Source organism: Oncorhynchus nerka, linkage group LG5, assembly GCF_034236695.1.
Source record: "Oncorhynchus nerka isolate Pitt River linkage group LG5, Oner_Uvic_2.0, whole genome shotgun sequence".
Classification (NCBI taxonomy): Eukaryota; Metazoa; Chordata; class Actinopteri; order Salmoniformes; family Salmonidae; genus Oncorhynchus; species Oncorhynchus nerka.
In genome coordinates, this window is record NC_088400.1 from 55065264 (window position 1) to 55085627 (window position 20364).

The 20364-nt window shown below is 44.4% G+C and overlaps 2 protein-coding genes across 2 annotated transcripts in view; both read left to right on the forward strand.

Annotated features, from left to right (window-relative positions):
* The window catches only part of si:ch211-246m6.5 (von Willebrand factor D and EGF domain-containing protein), a 48628-nt gene extending 36457 nt beyond the window's left edge, over positions 1-12171 (forward strand). The window contains exons 25-35 of the mRNA XM_029660244.2: positions 1652-2656; positions 3316-3411; positions 3760-3855; positions 4513-4608; positions 7360-7455; positions 7707-7802; positions 8408-8503; positions 9142-9237; positions 9953-10048; positions 11363-11460; positions 11675-12171. Of these exons, the coding sequence (XP_029516104.2) occupies positions 1652-2656; positions 3316-3411; positions 3760-3855; positions 4513-4608; positions 7360-7455; positions 7707-7802; positions 8408-8503; positions 9142-9237; positions 9953-10048; positions 11363-11460; positions 11675-11695 (1892 nt within the window). The 3' untranslated portion in view covers positions 11696-12171. The remainder of the gene's footprint in view (positions 1-1651; positions 2657-3315; positions 3412-3759; positions 3856-4512; positions 4609-7359; positions 7456-7706; positions 7803-8407; positions 8504-9141; positions 9238-9952; positions 10049-11362; positions 11461-11674) is intronic.
* Positions 12172-17551: 5380 nt separating this feature from the next.
* On the forward strand, positions 17552-20027 carry LOC115129656 (basic helix-loop-helix transcription factor scleraxis-like). The gene is made up of 2 exons (XM_029660259.2): positions 17552-18117; positions 18344-20027. The coding sequence occupies exons 1-2, from the start codon at positions 17617-17619 to the stop codon at positions 18374-18376; spliced, it is 534 nt and encodes a 177-aa protein (XP_029516119.1). The 5' UTR covers positions 17552-17616; the 3' UTR covers positions 18377-20027.
* Positions 20028-20364: the final 337 nt, after the last annotated feature.

Consider the following 20364-nt stretch of genomic DNA (forward strand, 5'->3'; position numbering starts at 1 on the left):
TTGCACTCTCTCTTCTCCTCTCAGCTTAGTTCTGTTTTATATCCTCCGTATTTGTCCCTTCCTTCTTTGGACTCTGTCCCTGTGTGCCTACTGTCCACGTCAACCGCAGGCACTTCCAGATGATAAATGAATGTCAGTGGAATTTGCTTTTCTCATGCATTCGTCTTTCATGAGGATGTGAAACATTTAAACACATTTATTTAGAGTGAGAGTTCAAGTATTTTCCATCATTAGTCAGTCCTACTAGTCCTCCACTCCTGGGGTGGTGACCTGTTGCACCCTCGACGACTACTTGTGATTATTATTATTTGACCATGCTGGTCATTTATGAACATTTGAACATCTTGGTCATGTTCTGTTATAATCTCCACCTGGCACAGCCAGAAGAGGACTGGCCACCCCTCATAGCCTGGTTCCTCTCTAGGTTTCTTCCTAGGTTTTTGGCCTTTCTAGGGAGTTTTTCCTAGCCACCGTGCTTCTACACCTGCATTGCTTGCTGTTTGGGGTTTTAGGCTGGGTTTCTGTACAGCACTTTGAGATATCAGCTGATGTATGAAAGGCTAAATAAATCAATTTGATTTGATTTACTATTGAGTGGCTAGGACCCATGCCGGGTTGTTTGGAAGAGCACAGACGAGTTTAGTGTTTCAATATTTTTGGGCAGTGTTTATGTCTTTTGTTTCTTTACCCAGCCAGTGTGATGGCATTTTTCTTAATTGTACTAAATAGATCATTTTAGTGCATCTCATAATTTGTGCCGCCACCTTTCTAAATCACATAAGTGTTTAATACCCAACCCTGTTGGCATGAGTTTCTATACAGTCAGTTCCCTTTCAGTGTGTGTGTGTGTGTGTGTGTGTGTGTGTGTGTGTGTGTGTGTGGTTTATAATTCCCTCACTGTGTATCAGATTCCTCTATGAAGTGATTTGGGCATCTTTTGTGAGGTTTCAATACAGGTGATGTTTCCAGTCAGTCTCAGTTGGGGACAATAAATCAATGAAGCGTTGGGTGGCGTCTCTCAATATGTCAGTAAAGCTGGTGTCGGGTAATATTTGTCGGGGAACACTTTAATTTAATTTCAATTCGAATTTAAATAACTTTATTGTTCCCATGAGTCGTCCAATGGTCTTGATTCTGTTCCAACCATGTTCTGTGTCAACATCAGTGTTTATAGCAGATGTTAATTAGATTAGAACAGATATTTAACACATCTTTGTTTTCTCTTGCACTGTGTCTGATGACGCAATGACATTTTATACTGCTGTTATACATTTATTTGGAGAGTCCAGCGTGTCTACATTCCAGTTCAATCCTAACCCTCAACCACAACCATAACCCTACACCCTTAGAAAAAAGGTGCTATCTAGAATCGAAAAAGGGTTCTTCAGCTTTCCCCATAGGAGAAACCATTGAAGGACCCTTTTTGGTTCCAGGTAGAACCCTTTTGGTTCCTTTCTGCAGAGGGCTCTACATGGAACCCAAAGGCGTTGTACCTGGACCCATACGGGTTCTACCTGGAACTAAAAGGGGTTCTCCTATGGGGACAGGCGAAGAACCCTTTAGGAATCCTTTTTTCTAAGACAATAACCTTATACAGCTGTAGGTATAGAGTTTTTTTGTGTCACATCATTATCTCCCCATCTCCCCTCAGGTAACCCTCACCTGACCCAGCAGCAGCTGACAATAGCCAAGAGCAGCAAACTCTACCACCACAGCAACAGTAAAGTGTCCCAACTCCACCTTCCCACCTTGCCCCCCAGGCACGCAGTCAAACATCTCTCCTCCCTCTCCTCGCCAGTCTCCAGGGGAGCCTATCAGAGCCCCCCGCACCTTCCCCTCTCGCCCGTCCGAGGGCCAATCACTGGGTGGAGAGAGGCGGCCACACCCCTATTTCCTAGACACACCCCTATGTCACCTGAAGGTTCCAACAGCCTCACCATGGGCAGGCATCATGCCATCAGTGCCCTCACTAGGACTCGTGCCAAAACAGGTGCCAATGCCAGCGCTACCTCACTCAAGGTGACAACCAGAGAGTCTGTAGCTGTCATGCAGAGTGCCACCTCTTCCAAGGTTACTCCTCCATACTCCACCTACCCCAAGGTTACTCCACCCCAATCCAAGGTTACTCCACCCCAATCCAAGTTTACTCCACCCCAATCCAAGGTGACTCCACCCCATTCCTCAGCCAACGCAGAGTCCGGGCAGACAACCCAAGGGAAGCTCATAAATGTGGTAGTGGTGCCCACCATAACCAAGCCCTGGACCCTCCCTAAAGCCGTGGCCCCGCTGACCGCAGCCCTCTCCTCCATTACCTACTCCCTCTCTGAGTCCGAGTTCTCCGCCGACGGAGCACTGACGGGGCCTGGCTCGAACCCCTCTGACCTACCTGACCACCCACAGGAACCCCTGGTCTCCCTCGCCCTCACCACCCCTGCCCGGAAGCACCACTACACTCCCCCCCTCCACAGGGCCACGTCTCCCCACCTCCACCGTGGGACCAGGATCAGTAATACTGTGGCAGTGGAGCGGGAGCGGCCTCTGACCTGCGCTGACATGCCCTGTTTCCCAGGGGTCCCCTGTGAACCCACCAGGGACGGGGGCTTCCACTGTGGAAGGTGTCCCCTGGGATACACCGGAGACAGACAAACATGCAGAGGTAATTTTATTGGATTGATTTATTGATTTATTTAAAAACAAAAGATTACAGGAACATGAGAACAAGGAACATGAGAGGTGCAAAAAATGAAGAGGCTTGTGAAGTAGGCCTACGGTTGATCCCTCTTCTTGAGGAAGAGCTACTGCTGAAGAGCTACTGCTTTGAGAAACCCCATCTATTATCACTGTATCACTGCTTGAGAAAGAGCTACTGCTTTGAGAAATGCTATCTATTATCACTGGCCCATTATAGAGGACCCTTACCCTTGCTATTTACCGGCTGTATTGAATACCACCTGTGCATCAATCCTTTTCAATGACTGAAAGTGATGCCTTTCTCTAGCCTCTCCAAAAGGCATCCTAATGATGGTCGTTTTTCAAGATGACTAGCTGAGTGCTCCCTGTACCAGAGCAGCGTGGGTTGGGTTGAGTTGACATATGTTTCTGTACAGATGCTGTAAGTGAGGTTGGAGTTGGAATAGATGGAAGCAGCTTGTAATTGGCCTATGGTTGTGTGTGTGTGTGTGTGTGTGTGTGTGTGTGTGAGTGTGTGTGTGTGTGTGTGTGTGTGTGTGTGTGTGTGTGTGTGTGTGTGTGTGTGTGTGTGTGTGTGTGTGTGTGTGTGTGTGTGTGTGTTGCCTGCCTGCCTGTTATTTATAGCTGTGTGCAGGCATGCGTGTGGCAGGAACATGGAGTGTGCCGCTCCCAACACATGCCGCTGTAAACCAGGCTACACCGGGACCAACTGTCAAACAGGTAAAACACTGTCTTTCACTCTCTTTCTCGCTCTATTTCTCTCTCTCCTTTCTCTCCTTTCGCTCTCTCTCCCTCTTCTCCCCTCTCACTCTCTCTCTCTCTCCCTTCTTTCTCCCTCTTCTCCCCTCTCACTCTCTCTCTCTTGCTCTCTCTCTCTCCCTTCTTTCTCCCTCTTCTCCCCTCTCTCTCTCTCTCTCTTGCTCTCTCTCCCTCCCTCTTCTCCCCTCTCACTCTCTAGCTCTCTCTTAGCCTCTCAAAATACCACATCATCATTCTGATGTTGTTTTTGATTCCCATGCCTTGCCCAACCTTTTGCATCGTTTGATGTCTTTACAATCTTCTCCTCAGCGATCTGTAAACCTGAGTGTAGGAACGGAGGCCAGTGCGTCGCCCCGGGGGCGTGTGAGTGCCTGAAAGGCAACCACGGGGAGACGTGTGAGACAGGTAATTATACCTCTGCCTCCCAAATGGCACATTTGCCCATTGGGATCTGGTCAAAAGTAGTGCGTTATGTAAGGAATAGGGTGCCATATCGGACGCGGCCTATCTGTTCTCGTTAGGGCCAATCAGAACTGTCTCTGTGTGCTGTTTCAGACTACAGACAGGAGCTTGTTGTCGCACAGCGAAAGCAAGCTCATCAGTAAAAAACAGAAAGGCACTGCTGAGAGAATGCCGGTCTATGTCTGGTACTGTATAGTTGGGTGCCTGCCTGCCTGCCTGTCTGCCTGCGTGCGTGCGTGCGAGTGCAGATCTAAGGAAGCAGTTGTGAGCATTTGATAAGCCCTCCCTCCTTGAGCTGGTCTGACACATTACTGACAGAGGCTTGAAACACTACTGCCACCTACAGCTCAAAGTCAGAGTCCACCCCACCAATGCAATGGAGATAAGGCTAACCAAGCTGTAGTGAGACACTGGTTCCTAGTCCTAGCTAACTGACGTGGAACTGTGAGGGCAAAGCCTTGCTGCTTATCGCCGTGAATATTTTCCCGTTAACACTTTATTTGAAGGCTACCTACAGAAGAACTTCATAACACATTCATAACCAATGCATAACACATTCATAACCCATGCATAACACATTCATATCATCTCCACCCACAGCTCTGTGCAGTCTGCCCTGTGAGCATGGAGGAACATGCGTGGGACCCAGAACCTGCTCCTGTCCCTACGGCTTTGTGGGCCCCAGATGTGAGACCAGTGAGTTCAGCACACATCATCACAAATCATTCATCATGCAAATTGAATATGCCATCACTCACACATTGTTCAAATGATGTAGGACCCACGCACATGACTGCTTCTCCACGTACAGAGGGTAGCATGTACAGCCCAATGCATCACTGGGGCCAAGTTCCTGCCATCCAGGACCTGAACTCAGCAAAAAAAGAAATGTCCTCTCACTGTCAGATGCGTTTATTTTCAGCAAACTTAACATGTGTAAATATTTGTATGACCATAACAAGATTCAACAACTAAGACATAAACTGAACAAGTTCCACAGACATGTGACTAACAGAAATTGAATAATGTATCCCTGGATAAAAGGGGGGTCAAAACACTGACATTCCTATCTTGAAGGAAATCACTCACAGAATGAGCAGTATTGCTGGTGGCATTGTCATGCTGGAGGGTCATGTCAGGATGAGCCTGCAGGAAGGGTACCACATGAGGGAGGAGATTGTCTTCCCTGCAACGCACAGCGTTGAGATTGCCTGCAATGACAACAAGCTCAGTCCGATGATGCTGTGACACACGGCCCCAGACCATGACGTACCCTCCACCTCCAAATGAATCCCGCTCCAGAGTACAGGCCTTGGTGTAATGCTCATTCCTTTGACGATAAACACGAATCCGACCGTCACCCCTGGTGAGACAAAACCGGGACTCGTCAGTGAAGGGCACTTTTTGCCAGTCCTGTCTGGTCCAGTGACGGTGGGTTTGTGCTCATAGGCGACGTTGTTGCCGGTGATGTCTCGTGAGGATCTGCCTTACAACAGGCCTACAAGCCCTCAGTCCAGCCTCTATCAGCCTATTGCGGACAGTCTGAGCACTGATGGAGGAATTGTGCATTCCTGGTGTAATTCGTGCAGTTGTTGTTGCCATCCTGTACCTGTCCCGCAGGTGTGATGTTCAGGTGTACTGATCCTGTGCAGGTGTTGTTACACGTTGTCTGCCACTGCGAGGACAATCAGCTGTCCATCCTGTCTCCCTGTAGCACTCTATTAGGCTTCTCACAGTACGGACATAGCAATTTATTGCCCTGGTCACATCTGCAGTAATCATGCCTCCTTGCAGCATGCCTAAGGTACGTTCACGCAGATGAGCAGGGACCTTGGGCATCTTTCTTTTGGTGTTTTTCAGAGTCAGTAGAAAGGCCTCTTTAGTGTCCTAAGTTTTCATAACTGTGACCTTAATTGCCTACCGTCTGTAAGCTGTTGTCAATGGTGGGTGTAGCTGGTGCATGGAAGTCAGGCGCAGGAGAGCAGAGATGAACGGACAAAGCACTTTACTTAGGCAATCATAAAACAGAACGCAACCGCGTCACAACACAAAATGCCCAAAGAACAAGTGAGGCACAAAGCACGGGTAAAATAAAACAAAACCCGGCGCAAACCAGCCGGAAGTGTGCCAACCTTGACAATAAACAATACCCCACACAGACATGGAGGGAACAGAGGGACTAGGACTAGAACTAGGTGTGCAGGAAGACGAGACAAAACAAGTGGAAAATGAAAGGTGGATCGGCGATGGCTATAAGACCGGCGACGTCGACCGCCGAACGCCGCCCGAACAAGGAGAGATTAACCGACTTCGGCGGAAGTTGTGACAGCTGTTAGTGTCTTAACAACCGTTCCACAGGTGCATGTTCATTAATAGTTTATGGTTCATTAAACAAGCATCGGAAACAGTGTTTAAACCCTTTACAATGAAGATCGGTTTAGTTATTTGGATTTTTACAAATTATCTTTGAAAGACAGGGTCCTGAAAAAGGGACGTTTCTTTTTTTGCTGAGTTTACATACTAGTCGGTGTCAGAGGAAGGCCCAAAAAATGGTCCAAGTCCCCAGTCACCCAAGTCATAGACTGTTCTCTCTGCTACCTCACGACAAGCGGTACCAGCGGTACCAGAGCGCCAAGTCGAGGTCCAAAAGGCTCCTTAACAGCTTTTACCTTAATCAGATTTTACCATTAATCAAATGGCCACCCGGACTATTTACATTGACAGCCCTCCTTTGTTTTTACACTGCTGCTACTCGCTGTTTATTATCTATGCATAGTCACTTTACCTCTACCTACATGTACAAATTACCTCAACTAACCTGTACCCCCACACATTGACTCAGTACTGGTACCCCCTGTACATAGCCTCATTATTGTTATTTTATTGTGTTCATTTTATTTTAAAAAATTACCTTTTTTTTTTTACTTTGTTGGTTAAAGGGCTTGTAAGTTAGCATTTCACAGTAAGGTCTACACCTGTTGTGTTCGGCGCATGTGACAAAAAACATTTGATACGATTTGATACCTTTAACTAGGCTTTTATTTATCTTTGTCAGGTTACTCACGTTGAAATTGGATTGGATTTGAATGGCAAACCAATGGTGTTCATGCCAATGCTGTGTCTCTCCTCATCGCAGAATTAAATAGAACTGTATTGCTAGAGATAGAAAGGTTTATAACATAAGCCACTTTAGTAATATTGTGACTTTGGAATTATATGGTTTTATCTGCCAAAATAGGATTCTGAGATAATTTGCTTTAAAGTTTACGAACCCTCATTGGTTTGAATGTTTTTATATTTTTAATCTTGTATTCTTTTTAACTTAACATCAATTGGGGTATACTATATACTGTAGGTAGAGAACTTTACAGAACAATGCTATGTCAATAACTCAGTTTATATCGTATCTCTGTGTTGCTCACTCTCTCCCATCTATCTGTTCCGTAGTGGTGTGTAACCGCCACTGTCACAACGGAGGAGAGTGTGTGTCTCCTGATGAGTGTTCCTGTCTGCCTGGCTGGACCGGACCCTCCTGTGAGACAGGTACAGCTCTGGTCCTGAACAGGGTTTTCAAAAGTTGATTAGGATCCCCAGTACGCTGTTGCTCGTGCAGCAGCTACTCTTCCTGGTGTCTTCTGTCCTTCCTGTCCTTCCGCTTGCTCTTTTGGGGGGGTTTGAGGTCTGTTTGCTGTAACGCGCTGTGTGACAGCTGCAGACGTACGAAGGGCTTTATTGATTGGTCAGTTGATGTGTTGGTTGATTTGATTGATTGGTTGACGTGTCTGTCTGTCTAGCTGTGTGCTTCCCTATGTGTCGGAACGGAGGGACTTGTCTTCGTCCGAACACATGTGGCTGTCCCCGGGGCTTCTACGGCGCCCAGTGTCAAAACGGTAAAACACATTCTTCATTTAATTGTTGCACTTAGGAGACACTTTTATCCAAAGTGCTTTACAGTAAAGTGGCTGCATACAGTTTTAGTGTGTGGTCCCTGCGGGAATTGACCTTGGCATTGCTAGCAATCACACTCTTACCAGCTGAGCCGCACACACACACAATTCAGTCCGCCCATGTCCTTGTCCACATACTATCCTGACAACACACAGAGTCATGGGCCCGCTGTGGGAGTTTTAACTTGTGTATTTACTTGTTGAATGAAAGGGAAACTAATCCAATAGATTGACAGGGGTTTAGGTTTGAATTGAGGGAGCCCATCAAGGGCTCTGGCAGAGTTCCACTGTGTCCAATTATCAAGGGATTTCTCTAAGTAACTGTTTAATGGGGACTGTTTTTGTCCCTCATATATCGTGAAGCCTCGGGTTTGGACGGACTACTGTATCGATCAATGGAGTGATGTTTCCGCCTCTTTGAAATGGTGCATCTCTCTCTCTCTCTCTCTCTCTGTCTCTCTCTCTCTCACCCCCATTTCTCCCCACCTCTCTTTATCTCTATCTTTCTCCATCTCTCCCATCTCTCTCAATCCCTTGCTGTTTCCCAGCTGTCTGCAGCCCTGCCTGTAAGAACGGGGGCGTATGCATGAGAAACAGTGTCTGCTCCTGCGCCGAGGGATACACCGGATGGCGCTGTGAAAAAAGTGAGTAAAGCCACGCCACCTCCTCCTCCATGGCCCGCCCCTTCCACCTGCTCCTCATCCGCCTCCTCTTCCTCCGCCTCCTCTCTTCCTCCTCTACCCCTTCTCCCCTCCTCCTCCTCATTATCATCATCATCATCTATTACCCACCACCATATGTGTCAGCCTGACAAAGTGCCCTCAAGAGCCTTGTTAATGTACAGCATATTGGCGGGTAAATTGAGCCATATGGATGAGGGAAGCATTTGACGGATGCACCCAGTAAGAGGCTCCGCCCGAGGGAGCAGGAACCAACATTTCAGAGCCTCATGTGGAGACTGGGAATAGTCAGATTGACGCTATGGAGTGCTATTGACTAAGAATAGTGCTGCATGCAGGGGGGTTTGACGTCAAGGTTTTAATTTAGCTATACATTACCAACTTGCTACTAATGGGTTATTAGTGCCGTGACAGCTTCAGCAATGTGCTCATTGTCGAACTGTCTGTCCTCTCCATGGCAATGATTGCGCCTATCAGGTACAGTAAATGCATGGGTCAGTTGAAAATCTCTCTGCCATGCAAGATACTGTGGATAATTATTCTGGTGAATATGTATGAGCTGAGTTGGTAAGTTTGAGTCTCTCCCTCCATCCCCGGTGCAGGTGTGTGTGAGCCCATGTGTATGAACGGCGGGCGGTGCGTGGGTCCAGATGTGTGTGACTGTCCATCTGGATGGAGAGGAAAGCGGTGCGATAAACGTAAGTGGGCTCACGTAGGAGTTCCACAGTTGCGCCGCCACCTGTAAACAGATGCTTCCATTGCTAGCTGTGGAGGCATGTGCATACGGAAACAATTCATCATGGTGCTTGGGATGTGTGGTGGTTCACCGATGGCAGGCTTCTGTCATGCCCTCACAAACAAGCATTTAATGGCAGCAGGTAGTCGCATAGAATGTAAACAGATTGTAAGCCGCTTTATACAAGCCTATTAGCCTATTTATAACACAATATGAACACAATTACAACATACCAAAAGATGTTCTGGTAACACTCTTTTTATTTAAATGGTCCCTACGCAATACATTTAGAACATTCATAAGCCATACATAACTCATTCATAAGCCATACATAACTCATTCATAAGCCATACATAACTCATTCATAAGCCATACATAACTCATTCATAAGCCATACATAACTCATTCATAAGCCATACATAACTCATTCATAAGCCATACATAACTCATTCATAAGCCATACATAACTCATTCATAAGCCATACATAACTCGTTCATAAGCCATACATAACTCGTTCATAAGCCATACATACCTCGTTCATAAGCCATACATACCTCGTTCATAAGCCATACATAACTCGTTCATAAGCCATACATAACTCATTCATAAGCCATACATAACTCATTCATAAGCAGTGGTTTGTGAGTTGATTGGTGTTGTGTTTGTCTCGCCCCAGCCACTTGTCTACAGAAGTGTCTGAATGGAGGAGAGTGTGTTGGCCATAACACTTGCCACTGTCCTCCAGGCTGGCAGGGCATGCTATGCCAAGCCCGTAAGTACGCCTACATACACGAGCCTGCTCGTACACACACGCACACACACGCACACACACACACACACACACACACACTTACCAATGAGAAACTGATTTAGACAGTGGTTATTCCCCCAAAGTTACCGCTGATAAAAATCTTTATTGACGTTTATTTTATTAATGTATTTATTTTCTAAGGGGGAAGATCAGCTTTAATAATGCAGATAGATTGTGGCTTTCATAAATGTCATTGTCTGCATCATTTCCAATCCCCATATATTTTGGGGGGAAATATATATATGAATGTATGTATATATTTTTTCAAAAGTATTATCCTTTATTATTTCCCACAAACCCTACCACCCCTCCCCTAATTGGAGTAAACTAATAAACAATAACACTTAGGCTTCTACTTCCAGCTTTTACATACTATATACATTTTATGGACACAGTATATTTTGCAATAGTTCTCTTTCATTGACGTTTATTGCCAGTTTCATATGTCTCTAAAACGTCCCTCGTCAGCCCACTCTCACCACCACCATGCTGAAGAAGCTCCCCTCGTTAACAACTTTTATCACCTGGTCCACGTTAACCACGTTAAAAATCAGCTGTGTGTTTGTTACACACACACAAACACTAACAGCTACATCTCATCAGAGTGTTACTAATAGTTCCTGCATAAAGCTCGTTCAGCATCCCAGCATTAACCAGCCAATACGTGACTTTGAAGAATGACTCGGGAGTCATGAGAAAAGTACTTAACTCCCTTTAAAGTGAAGTCGCCGTCCGTAAAGATGATTCATCATTTCTGTTTACTCTGCCTCGGCCCTATTTATTTATTTCTATCAAACCACTAATAGCTGTAAGTAACTCTCCCAAATATACAGCGCAGTAAAATCTATAAACTCAGAACAAGAAGCAGAGAGAATTCAGTCCACACAGGGGTATCCAAGTGCATAATAAAATAATTTCTGTCATAAATTCAAAGGCAGACTCCGTCATAGTGTACGCATTTAGCTATGCATAGCAATGATTCAGAGGTTTGATGGGATGATTATGGTAACTGTGTTGCCATGGCTCCATTTTGGACCCCTCTCTGGGACTTACCCAGAATCCTCAGGGTGGTAATATGAGCAGAGAGAGATTAGTGTCAGCTCTGTCGTTATGACAGTGTCGTTATTAGGATGCGAGGCTGATTTAGGACTTGTCCCTCACCTGCTCTCTCTCTCTCTCTCTCTCTCTCTCTCTCACGTTCTCTCTTCTCTGCATTGTGATTTTCATTTCACATGTATCATTCCCACATTGTGATTTTCTCTATCCTTTCTACAGCACTCTGTGAACAGAAGTGTCTTTATGGGAGCCGGTGTATCCGCCCTAATGTATGTGCCTGCAGGAAAGGGTATTCCGGGGTCCTGTGTTCCCATAAGGTAAGTAGATACATGCCCCCAGCACTTACTGTGACTGGAATCAAGAGAGGAATTGGGAATATAATTTGAAAGCTGAGCACTAAGCTTACTGACAGTCAGAAATCTCTTATTGGTGGGGGGGCTTTTCCAGCTTTTTGCATTTGCTGGTCCACTTCAAGACTGTGTGGATGCACGGTGGAATAAGTGTGGCCAAAATATGTGTGGTGTTTTTCAGCTCCCAATTCCACGAGGCTAATGGAGGACTGGGAGCTATGTACTGAAGAAGCTGGGCTGAAACAAGACAATGAAACTCCTAATGGAACCACCACACTGACTATTAGGATGCTCAATGCCCACGGCTTTTGTTTCTTCAAAAACAAAATTGTAATATACGGCACAATTCCAAATATTAGGATCTGTACATGACCAATGTATGTATAATATTTGTATAATTTTTTTTCTTAGAACCAGTAATACTGTATTTTATCTATTAAAGTCTGGCTTTTTTAAAAGATTAAAACAAAGCACAACACAGTCCTTTTTACTGTGGAACAAACTCATCAAGTTGGCAGTTTACGATCAAACTAAAAACTCACTTGGAATTGTTATTTATTTGGTTGTCTGATCTTTTATAATTTCATACTGTTGTAAATATCATCAAATAGGGTTTTTCATTACTCACAAATAAAACCCAGGCAATGTATGATATTAAAGTCCATTTGTTATGTACAATACATAGTCTCGATCCTCATTCTGCATGCAATGATTTCTTAAAATGTGAGAAGAAATGCGGTTTGTGTAATGTTTCTATTATTTAAACAGAGAGTCACCATTGAGATCAGTCTCTTTTGCAAAATAGCCCTGCACATACAATTCATAGACCAAATCAAATGAAAATCAGAAAACAAACTCAAATACAGCACAACAAACAATCAGGAAAACAGCCACATTACTTAGTAAATAGTTCCCCAATCAATATTTACATTTTCCCAAGCGGCATCAAAGTGTCCAATTGCAGTCTCTTTTGCAGTTGGTTCCAGTAATGAGGTGCATTAAAACTAAAAACCTAATTAAAGCTAAAAACCTAATTCGGTGGAGCCCCGAGGAATCTCAAGGGTTAACTAACCATGTGACCGGGTTATGTATCTCATGTTTAAAAAAAAATATATATATATATACATATACATTAACAACAAAGTTAGGTAAGTTGGAAGCTTGTGTAGTAGGGATTTGAACAAATAGGGAGTAATAAATTGATCTACGGGACTTTAAATGAGGACTAGCCAACCTTTTGATACAGGATACAGTGGTGAGTATTAAACCTGTCACCATTGATAAAAACAAACGGCGCTGTGGTAGACGACATCCAAAGGTCTAAGAGTAGTGGCTTCTGCAATCTGATAAATGGTGTCATCATATAATCAAGAACTGGCAAGAAGGATGACTGTACAACCTGCTTCCTGCTATTTAGGGAGAGGCCAGATCTATTTTATAAAAAAGGAGCCCACTTTAAATCTTAGCTTTTTCACGAGCTCGTCCGTCTGTTTTTTCATAAGCAATAACACTTGGTCAACCCAAATGTCCAGGTATTTGTAGGCGGGAACCCGATCAACGGGAGAACCGTCCAATTAATAAATATGTAGTCCATCTGAAACATTCTTGTGAGAACTAGAGAATAACATATATTTAGTCTTGCCAGCAATAAGTACACATTTTAAGACAACCAGTTTCTGTAAGGTAACAAGGTCAGATTGCAGCTCTAAGGGAACAAGGTCAGATTGCAGCTCTAAACATACAAAAGGTGTGATGGGTCGGCACTTTGCAGCCTTCTTGTACTTACACACTGAAGAAGGCTGCAAAGCCATAATGTCTGTGTAGAATATCCCTGATTCAGTGAAAATAATTAAAGAAATTAAGTAAGCTTTATGCAACATCTTTATGAGTGCGTACCATCATATCTTTTGCTTGTCTGAATTCACAGGTTTTACTCACCAGCCAAGCTTCTGGGAGAGCGTGATGGTCCCATTTTGCTTTGTGCAGCTCTAATCAAAGCCTGGTCAACAGTTGGGGCAATGACGTATAAACTCAGCAAAAAAAGAAACGTCCCTTTTTCAGGACTCTGTCTTGCCTTGCTGGAAGAGTGAGATAACATCTCACAGCAAGAACGGGCAAATCTGGTGCAGTCCATGAGGAAGAGATGCACTGCAGTACTTAATGCAGCTGGTGGCCACACCAGATACTGACTGTTACTTTGGAGGACCTTTGAAGACGTTTCATTTTTTGTTTATAACAGTGTTGTTTACATACAGATTAATATTACAAGCTAACAGATATACCATTATTATTTATGTAAATAGTAAAGAGTACAGGTCCCAGTACTGACCCCTGTGGTACACCTTTTGTAATATCCATGAACAATTTATGATCAAATATGTGCATACCAAACCATTTATAAATGAGCCCCCTGATAATTATGCAGTGAAGGAGTTAGGGGGATAGGGGTTAGAGGGATGCCTACCTAGCCCAGGGGCCACAGACGTTCACTGTGTGAGTCACTGGAGGTGGAGGATGAGGAGGAAATGGGGATTAACAGATAAAACCATCACCAAACTGCATCACCTCTGAGCCAATTTTGACAGGCTATTCTGCTCTAGCAGCCTTTTGTCTTCGGTTTTCAAATCTCATTAAAATCAGTCTTAGTTGCCCTGTTTGAGCTCAGTAGGATTAGTCTTTTTGCAAGTCAGTTGATGTTTGTGTAGCTTTGTTCTAATCCCCCGTACTCTACATACTGGCAGCTAATTCTAGTTCAACCCAAGCAAGCAGCCTCTGCTTTTGAAATAGTGTTCCGAATAATTCTGTGGCAACCCCTCACTAACTCCTGGATGGTAAATATCACGGGAAGGCCTGAGATCCACCCTCAGTGATTGTCTCTCACGGTCAAAACTTTGAGAAGCCAAACAAACTTTGTTAGGGAAATTACTGTTGTGTTCTCTGCTGTTCATCCCTCACAGGATGCTGAAAGATATTAGTTTATGGTAATGTGTTTATTTTGGAATAAACGGAATTGCTCACGTTAAATAAAAACGCTGTTCATTTTGTCACGGCAATGACAATGTATCTTCATTTCCGGCAAATTCAGTTACAACCGCCATTTACCTTTCTGTGTCTGTCTGAATGTCTCTGTCAGATCCTCAGAAGCAGCACCATTGAAAGCATCTTGACTGGCTGCATCGCCACTCGGTACGACAACTCCAAGGCACCCGACTGCAAGGCACTACAGAGGGTGGTGAGTACGGGCAGTACAACACTGGGGCTGAGCTCCCTGCCATCCATACCAGGTGCTGTCAGAGGAAGGCCCAAAAAATTGTCAAAGACTCCAGCCACCCAAGCCATAGACTGTTCTCTCTGCAACCGCACAGCAAGCAATACCAGTGCACCAAGTTTGGAACCAACAGGACCGTGAACAGCTTCTACCCCCAAGCCATAAGACTGCTAAACAAGACTGCTAAATAGCTAATCAAATCGGTGCCTGGACTTTCTGCATTGACCCTATGTACACATACTGGACTCTACCCACACACTCACACATATTTACACTGAAACCCCAACACACACATACACACAAACTACATATGCCCAAACACACATAACATGCGCGCACATGCATACTGACGCCACACTCACTCACTCACTCACTCACTCACACACACACACACACACTTTCACACTCAACACATATGCTGCTGCTACTGTCTGTTATCTATCCTGTTGCCTTGTCACTTTACCCCTACCTACATATACATAGCTACCTCAATTACCTCTTACCCCTGCACATCGACTCTGTACTGGCACTGCTTGTAAATAGCCATGTTATTTTTACTCGTTATTGTTATTCGTTATTAACTGTGTATATATTCCTTGTGCCACTATTTCTATTTTTTTATGTTTAACTCTGCATTGTTGGAAAATGACACGTAAATTAGCATTTCACTGTTAGTCTACACATGTTGTTTACGATGCATGTGACAAATACAAATGCATTTTATTTTATTCTCTCTCTCTCTCTCTCTCTCTCTCTATTTTCACCCTGTCCTTCGTTAGTCCCCAGGCTCATTGTCTGATCTTTCTAAACCCTCCCTAGTTACCAATCAAATGTGCCTGTACACATCTATGGGTGATAATCAAAGTGATTTGGGAAGTGCAAAGTTTCCCAATGTTGCATAATGGTCCAGAAGCGAAGGGGAGAAGCAGCTGCTAATGTTACCCTACTAAATGAAAGAAGAAGCTGAGCTACACCTAACTACACCACTCTTTTAGCACAGACAGACAAGCATGTAGACCTGCACCTTGTTCCTTGAATCTCTCAGCCCCCTCCTCTCCTCTCCTTCTCTTTCTCCTTTTTCCTCCTCTCTCGCTCTCCTCTCTCTCCCACCAATCGTTCCCTCTCCTCTCGCTCTTCTCCCTCTGTCAGCAGTGTTAGTCACAGAGCTGCTACGTCAACATGTCACGCACTTGTCACTAGTAAGTCTCCAATGTGCTGTCACACAGCCCACACACGGCTGACACAGCTCCGTTTCTGTGGATGTATGCCCGTGCCCACCTACACAAAGAAAGGCTGTCAAAAGTACTTCTGTCAAAATGGCTCGTAGTAATTCCACACCAGTGCTATATTGCCATCTAGTGATGACATGCAGTCTATTGCTATATAACCCGTAGTGTAGACCTGAAATACCAAAACAACAACTTGACAACGGACATACAAATCAACTCCCCTAATGTTTAATATTTTCATTTCCACAATATATGGTTGCGTTGATTAGCTCAGTTGGCCCTTTGAAATCATTCCAACCTATTGATGTGCAATTGCTGTGGTTATAATTCTCTTTTCACACAACTTTGTGCTCTCAGGAACACTAAAACTATTGTTGGTATCATGATGAAAATCTTGGTATGATGATCTGAAATTTGACTGAAGTAACACTATATAAGTGACTTGTACATTCACAGATATTTATATCAAGGCTAAAGATGGCACAAGTTAATGGGGAGACTGCCATGGGGTGGAGGAACAGCTGGAGGGTGACTGATACACCTGGACTACTCACTCACGGTCCTGGTCGGAGAGCACTGAAGCTGGTGTCATGACTCTAAGACCAAGGAGTGATTCCTTCACTGGGGTTTGAACCGAGTTTGAATTTGAGTTCTGAGAATTGTTGACATGCTGTAACGAAGTAGCACTTCCCCCGAAACACTTCACCAAATAATAGTGACAGGATTTCTAGGAACACACATCCTAATGTGACACGATGCAACGTGAAAAAAAAAAAAAACATCCGCCATTTGCCTGACACAGTGGCCTCGCGTAAACCGGACGAATGGTTTCACTATGTCAAGATTAGCCTTATCATCTTTTCGTGACCTTCGCACAGCGTGCAATAGACGTGTGTGCGATTGTGTGTATGTTGTTGAGGCTTCAGGTAAGTTAGACCGGCATTTGGATCAGCGGGAGAAGATGAAAGACTTCCAGGAAGCAGGAGATAAGACAATGAAGGTTCGTGATGGAGGGAGTAGAGAGTCACAGCACGACTGTGTTTACATGGGCTGAGACTGGGAGAGGGTTAATGTCGTGCATCTGCAGTCACACTGTCACACCCCGACCCCTCAATGCTTGCAGATCTGAAGGGGCTGGATAAGTATAAGCAGTGTGATGGTCAAGCTTCCACCATATTGCTTCCACCTTCCACAGATCTGCAAACATGGAAGGGTTAGGGGTCAAGGGGCAGGGGTTAGGAGCAAAGTGGGAGTGTGCTGGCTCTCTGTGGGGGTTATATATATATATATATATAAACCTCAAGCACCCAAAGAACCACGACCGGTGGATTCTCCTCTCCAGCCTCCACCTGTCTTTCTGTTTCCAGAGACCACATGCATGGTGACCGGGCCCAGAAAGGGTCCGTTATTCAAGAAATGGCATGATGCTCTGCCAAGGGGATGGCGTGAGCCCAGTTAGCGCAGGATCCCCGCACCCCCAGTCACCGGATCACACGGTGGCAGCTGGTCCCAGGTGCTATTTTCACTCTGCATTTATAAAGCAGTCACCATGAAACAGACACAGGAGCAGAGCCAGTCCCAGATCCCAACTCATTCCCCCGCCTTAGACACCCAGCCAGGTCCACCATGAAGTCCACAGGGAGCGAACAGGGTGCCGCGCCGGACGGTTTCCCCTCCGACTTGGACGAACTGGATAGCGGAAGCGAGGAGAGCTCCGACAACAAGTCGACGGGCAGCGGCTGTAGCCCCCAGGGAGGGGGTCGGGAGGGGGCCAGGCAGAGGGAGAGGGGGTGCAGCAGGCGTCTGCAGGGCGTTAGCAAACAGAGGCAGGCAGCCAACGCGCGGGAACGGGACCGGACCCACAGCGTGAACACGGCCTTCAGCGCGCTGCGCACCCTCATTCCCACAGAACCAGCGGACAGGAAACTGTCCAAGATCGAGACGCTGCGCCTGGCGTCCAGCTACATCTCCCACCTTGCCAACGTGCTGCTGCTGGGGGACGAGTGTTTAGACGGACAGCCCTGTCTCGGGTACCACAGCATCCTGCAGAGCAGCACCAACATCAACAGCAGCAGCCCCCCACTCAGGCCCATATGCACTTTCTGTCTCAGTAACCAGAAGAAAATGGTGAGTCCTCAAAATAAATCAGTATATATTGGTTGACAGGCTGTGGGCTATCATAGAAGGCTGCATGTAATCTCATAAAATAAAATGGATGGGATTTGGCTACATTTAGATAATGGGTCAGTACTTTATTTAAGATTGGAGCAATTCCATAACAGCCATCCCAATCAATAGTATTCCAATGGTTTTTATTTCAATGTAAACTACTACAATTTCTCTACTCTCACAGCTCAGAGATGGAGGAAAGCACACAGCCATCTGACATGGTCAAGCACTACTGTCAAAACAAGGATGCAACAAGGATGCATACCAAGTCACACGGATGTTTACATGTACCTAAGAGTGGGAAAAATTTAACTTTGCACATATTTTTGCAAAATCTTAGGACAAACCCCCCCCACTGAAATGCACTTTCCGTTCACTACATGTGCGTCTTTTCCACCGTGTTTTGGTAAAATTGGAAATCGAGCGCAATGTGTAAGGTTCCACCTGACAGTGGGCTATTTCGGTATCAGAAATAGTAAGCCCTAGTGTCGCGCTCCTAAAAAAACAGTCTCGCCTCCCCCATGCAGCCAGTCACATGGTTGTAACCCAAGCCTAGGCCGTGCAGCGGTTCGTCGGTGGAGTAGCGGACTGGTTAGCTTGTCTCCTGGCTGATTCATCTTTTGCCAACTGAGGAGGGGGTGACGTGCTTGACAATTATGAATTCAAACTGCCATTCAAACTCAATTCAATAGTTCCAAATATACTTTGGTAGCAGTAATATTTAAATTAATCTTAACCAGGATAGTTCACTTAATTTAAATGGGGGAGGCAAAACAATATACAAAATGTGCTTGAATCCAAATATGAAGTGTTATATGTAGGCCCCACCTGCTAGCAGAGCAGAAGCAACCAGACTTGGTGTTTAGAAACTTTACCACAACATCAAGTTATATTCCATGTCAAATGTAACATGGTGTAGATCAAAAGAAAACGTAACATACATATTAAACACTCATTTTGGGAGCTCAATGCTATACTGTACGTTGAGAAATGTTTACTTGCATGTATTGCACAAGCCTTTTCACAATCCACAAACAATAGTTCTGCATATGTTTGTGCAGTATTGGTTGCACCTTTGAAGGCCCAATGCAACTGTTTTTATATCATCATCAAATAATTTATAGTTAACAAAATACCTTACTGTAATATATATTCCACACAATTTTTTTTTTTAAAGAAGCTTTTTAGCACAAAACTTTTTCAAGCAAGAATTTGACTAGGACTGTCTGGGAGTGGTCTGAGTGGGAAGGTTAAACTGACAACTAGCCATTATTGGAAGAGGGGTTTGGAACTCTTATTGGTCATGGTCTATTAACCAATTAACCACATGGTGATGTCACCATGGAAAGCCAAAACTCATACCCATGGAAACCTGCTGATCAGAAGGGCCTGTGTAGATTGTATTTTCAACCAGCAACTATCAGGAAATAACACTAATCAAATGTTTTCACACTTTTACAGTGTTGGTTTCATCAGCCATTTCACAATATAATTTAAAAGGCAGGAACATAATTGACTGCACTGATTTGGGTATATAATAAATTACTTCAAAATCATGCAAAATAAAAATACAATCATATTTGGATGAATTATCCAAAACAAATAACGATGTTGCACACTGACTGCAATACACTTTTACCTCAATGAAGACCTCAATGTATTAAATTAATAGAATTATAGGCCTACCTCCAAGTCTATTGTAATGTGTAACATTGTTGTAAACATACTTGAATTTCTCCTAACTTATGTAAGACAATTGTCCTCTTCACATAGCAACCAATGAGAAGCTGTTTGAAGGAGAAAAATGCATTTTTGTACAAGAAGTAAAAAAATATATTTGACTTGTAAACACAATCATTAAACTACTTTCAAAATAAATATTGGACTGATGAGTTGAATGTGCATGTAAAATACCTTCTTAGGCCAAGTTTACACAGAGTCCAATTCTGAACTTTTCCCACTAACTTGACCAATCAGATCAGCTCTTTAGTTAATAATTGGGCAAAAGATCAGAATTGTGCTGCCTGTGTAAACACAGCCTTAGAAAATCAGTCACGACCATTTACTGTGGATTGTGTAGTTCATTAAAATCAGGTTTACCCAGTAATAACATTAAACTGTATGTGCATTTGGGACCTCAGGTGGAGTTGTATTAGTACAGCAGGCACCAAAGTTTAGTAATTGATCGCAATGCTACACACCAAA